The sequence below is a fragment of the Priapulus caudatus genome, unplaced genomic scaffold (assembly GCF_000485595.1).
Source record: "Priapulus caudatus unplaced genomic scaffold, Priapulus_caudatus-5.0.1 Scaffold227, whole genome shotgun sequence".
Classification (NCBI taxonomy): domain Eukaryota; kingdom Metazoa; phylum Priapulida; class Priapulimorpha; order Priapulimorphida; family Priapulidae; genus Priapulus; species Priapulus caudatus.
Window position 1 is genome coordinate 10,999 of NW_014577288.1, and position 4,896 is coordinate 15,894.

At 41.1% G+C, this 4,896-nt stretch overlaps 1 protein-coding gene across 1 annotated transcript in view; it reads right to left on the minus strand.

Annotated features, from left to right (window-relative positions):
* Positions 1-238: 238 nt before the first annotated feature.
* LOC106807638 (cystathionine beta-lyase-like) overlaps positions 239-4,896 on the minus strand; it is a 7,337-nt gene continuing 2,679 nt past the window's right edge. The window contains exons 2-7 of the mRNA XM_014810048.1: positions 4,435-4,604; positions 4,011-4,122; positions 3,493-3,606; positions 2,794-2,931; positions 2,376-2,521; positions 239-1,522 (exon numbers count right to left, since the gene is read on the minus strand). Of these exons, the coding sequence (XP_014665534.1) occupies positions 1,453-1,522; positions 2,376-2,521; positions 2,794-2,931; positions 3,493-3,606; positions 4,011-4,122; positions 4,435-4,604 (750 nt within the window). The 3' untranslated portion in view covers positions 239-1,452. The remainder of the gene's footprint in view (positions 1,523-2,375; positions 2,522-2,793; positions 2,932-3,492; positions 3,607-4,010; positions 4,123-4,434; positions 4,605-4,896) is intronic.

The window sequence follows — 4,896 nt, forward strand, 5'->3', positions numbered from 1 at the left end:
CACGTAATGTACGGACGGAGAGGGGAAAGAGAGGGAAGGAATAAGCACGTAATGTATGGACGGAGAAGGGAGAGAGAGGGAGAAGGAATAAGCACGTAATGTACGGACGGAGAAGGGAGAGAGGGAGAAGGAATGAGCACGTAATGTACGGACGGAGAAGGGAGAGAGAGGGAGAAGGAATAAGCACGTAATGTACGGACGGAGAAGGGAGAGAGGGAGAATTAATGAGCAAGCGTGAGCGAGAGAAGAGGAAATAAAAGAGAGAAGATGAAATTATAAAGAGGGAGAGAGAGAAATGGAAGAATGAAAAGGAGAGTGGGATGAAGAAAGGAAAGACGTAGAGAAACTGGAGGTCACACGTGTAAATCGGATTTGTTAAGGAGTGGCTAAACGTTTGTTGATTTTGTTGACTTGTGTGACAAGACATGTATGTGTGGTAGAATTGTTGGAATATAAATAATGTCGGTTCGTAGCAAGAGTGGAGCGCTATGAGTATCGCTGTCATGTGGTTGCCATTGCTGCAATCCAGGGTCAAGTAGAAATAATTAAAGAATATATTCCTTAACTTGCTTATGGTAGAGGGAAAGGAGATTGTGAAGAAATCTATGCCACAAATCACGTATATCCTACTTTTTCCAAGATATATCGATTGATGGTTGTACAGAAATTATATAACTAGCCTCGTTCTGAGCCCAAAGGACGTTTAATCAGTCGATATATAAGATTTATTTATTTATTAGAGCGTGTGGGTTTAATGCTAGAGACGTGATGTTTCCCCTGGGCTTATGTTGCATAGTCGCTATAGTAACATAATATTAAAACTACTTGTTGTACTTGACAAGTAATGGATATGCGTGAAAAATACCTGGAAATCACAAGCTTAGCGATAGCATGGGGTTAGTTTGTAAGGTTTCATGTCAACTTGTTAGACTGAATTTGTAATCATTCAGCAATTTCTCATGTTCTTAGCTGTCGAAAGCCGTCGGCCTGATCATTGCTCATCGTGTTTTTACAGCTGGGAACGTGTGGACGTCCCTCAGGGTGAAATGTGTTTGTTTGCGCGTTTTGTTATGTTACGTACCGAGGCATTTTATAATAACAGTAAAGGCAGTTATTAGTAGTAAATTATATCCATATGAATGGTGTATATTTTATGGGTGTTTACTAATAAATTGCTAATAAATCAACGATAATTCACCTGAGAATGGTAACACGTGACCAGCAATGCACTGATTTAGATGCCACACAGCAACCGTTTTCAGCATTAATCGATACAATCGATAATAATTGTCTCTAATGAATATATTTCCATTCGAAAATAGCCCGTTGGTTTTATAGATCATGCGATTTTCTGTCACGTTTCATATCACGTTTCATAATCACGTTTCATATACATCTTAGTGGCAGTGCAATCAAATCAACACCGTCACTACTCCATTGCTGTTAGTAAATCTAAATCTTGATCTTGTCCAAGGCTTGAATGAAGTCGTGTTTCAGGTCTTCTATGTCCTCAATACCAACACTGAAACGATTGAAGTCAGTCAAGCAACATTGCAGTGCAACATAGTACGTAAAAAAGTTACAGATACTAGCTGCTATCACAAACAAGGAAAACCACACAGCACATATATATCAGGCGGTAGGTGTTCGCGTATTATGTCATTATACGTCATAACATTAACTCCAGGTCCTCGTTTTTCAATTAATACCAATTTACTTCCCATATTGCCTAAGTCAATATCAGTACATTACCTCCAAAGTTACCTAGCCCTAATCAGTCACAACAATACTCCTCTGGTCACTTGAGCTTATAATTGTCACCATATTATTTGTTGGGTCACCTAACTCATGTTTATCTACATATAACTTGTCACCGCAATACTTCACCATGCCACCTAACCCTGTAGTGTATCCCGCGTTAATCTGTAGCTTACCTAAGTTCTCATCTCCGCACTCCCACGTCACCCAACCATAATTGTCACGCATTAGCTCTCCCCACGTCACCCTGCCTCAGTTGTCACAACATTACTTCGCCACGAGATTACCACTTTCACCAGATTACTGGACACAGCACAAAGCACAACACAATCACAACACAATCACAGCACCAGCACAATCACAATCACAGCACCAGCACAATCACAGCACCAGCGCAACACGAGCACAACAATCACAGCACCAGCGCAACAATCACAGCACCAGCACAATCACAGCACCAGCGCAACACAAGCACCAGCGCAACACGAGCACAATCACAGCACCAGCGCAACACGAGCACAATCACAAGCACAACAATCACAGCACCAGCACAATCACAATCACAACACAGGCACAATCACAATCACAAGCACAGCACAATCAGCTGTCGCTCTCACCTCAGCCGCACGAGACCGCCAGAGATCTGCACGGAGTCGCGGTCATCGTCTGTCATGACGTGGGGACCGTGTGTCATCACCGCTGGTATTTCGATCAGGCTCTCCGTTCCTCCAAGCGACACGGCCAGCGCAACGTGGTGCAGGCTCTGCAAGAACCGACAGAGTTACACACACCACACGCAAGCACGCACGCACACACACGCACACACACACACACACTGGCGAAATTGTCTCGTTCAGATTTTAGCAAACGTGAAACAATATTATTATGCCATTCTAAGGTCGTGTAAGTACTTTCTTTCGTGTAACGAGAGAAGTCGGGTGTTATAGTGAACGGGGCGAGTTATGTTTAGCCACTGTGACAGTAGACCTAATGCATCGCTGATAAGTGTTTGCTTGATATTGCTTTTGAGCTTACCTCTACTAAAATCTTTGCACCTTCATAGCCACTCGCAACTTCAAACGACATAATGCCGCTATAACCAGAAGTCAGGAGTTTCTTTGCAACGTCGTGATAGGGGAACGACGGCAGACCTGGGTACATCACGCGAGAGATCTACGAAGAACATGAAATACCAAGCTTTCAGCAACAAGCTATCACCGTATATATGGTACATTTAATAGAATACAACAGTTGTCGACACAAAAACTGAATAACACACTTGCTTTGATGTGCATAGCAATAAAGACGCAGTCAGTAAAAATTCAGTATTCATTTATCGTAATCTTTGCCAAAAATGATATAGGCGCTTTGTAGGTTACACTGGGGTTTGCCATGGTTTGTGTTAGACCATTGTATCTCACGTTCACGATGAAAATTACATTACTCGTGAGCGGAGCTGGGAGTGACATTTCTTCTATTGCTAGTGAGTGATAGTCTGGTCCAGGATAAACAGGTATAAGAACTTATATTCTAGAGCCACATAAAAACAATCTCATTCCCGTTTGAGCAACAGTTACTAGATGGATATATATATCAGGAGTGTATAATAATGGACTATTATTATTATTAGTATTATTACTGATATATATATATATGTGCGCTGAAATTAAAAATGTAATAATGAAATCCAGCGTATCACATAGTAAGCTTTATCATCTTACGAGTAACGCGTACCTTAGGGTGATCTTCAAGAAACTCAGCAAGTTTCATTGCGTTTTGAGAATGCACTGCCATACGTAGTGGTAGAGTCTTCAGCCCTCTTTGCAGTATACTGGCTGAAAAGGGCGACTTTGAAAAAAATCAAAATCAATGGAGATTTGCGTTAACAAAACAGTATTTCAAAGTGTTTTTTATTCGATGACACATAAATGCAGGCCATTATTTCTTAGTTATTCAATCAATTAGATAGTTGTTTGGGTTTTATGTATTCATTTATATATTAATTTATTTATATTAATTAACTAATCTCTTTATTTATTTATTTAAATGTTTAGTCTGATATATATATGAGGCGCCGAAATAGCATGTTTGTGTTGGCTAACAACCGCTTACCAGGTGCACCCCGAACGCAAGGGACCTGGTAAAACCTCAAACGTCACACTTCCTTCGTTATTCGTAGGTATTTCACACACAGTAAATAATGCAGAGGGAGTAAATAGGCGGTATTCGTGTGCGGGCGGAGAAGAACATACCACTAATGTTCCACATATATTTGCGATGGTCTGCAGCTTCTTCCATTGGTCGACCGTGCTTGTCGTCACGCAGCCAGCAATGACGTCACTGTGTCCACCCATGTACTTTGAGCTGTACAGCGAAAGTGACCGAATAATAATTGTTCTACTGTTTCTAAACGGGCCGTAATTTTCGCTGCCGTAATCGAACGTAGTTTTAGTTCTTGCAACAAGCAAAACGGATGATATACGTCGCCATACGAACATCCAGTTGCATCAGAAATATCGTGTGAGTCGTTATTGGTATTAATTAATACAGTGAGATTAGGTGAAACATAGATACTACCCCAAGTATTGGGGTACCCTTGAGGTAGTATCTATGGATGAAAGATGGCTGTAGAAAACAGCCAGGAGACGTAAGAGAGTGGAGACAATAGCCGTGTACCAGCTGTGGACAACTATGTCTATGCCGAGTTTTAGAGGCTGAAGCAACGTGGGCGACACAAAAGTGGCATCGACGACCGTCAGAATGTCACGGCTCTTGCCCTCCGCAGCCAGAGCTTCCAGATCGACCATTTTCATCAATGGATTAAGCATCACCTCCGAGAATATCATCTGAAGCAAACCAGCGCCAACTCGTAATGTACATGGTAAAAATATATCACTCCTATAAAATCATATAAAAGCTTCCGATGTAGTTTTGTCGTGGGCAGGCACAATGTTACCAGTACTGTTTTTTATGCTATATCGTGGATGCTTATACGTTTTTTATCATTTTAGTCCGTTCCCTATTTATAATATGTCCATGTTGTGTCAGTAACGTTTCTAGTGTTCTTACGGTCAAAAACGGGACAATGCCAATCACAAAGTGCATATATATATATATATATATATATATATATATAGT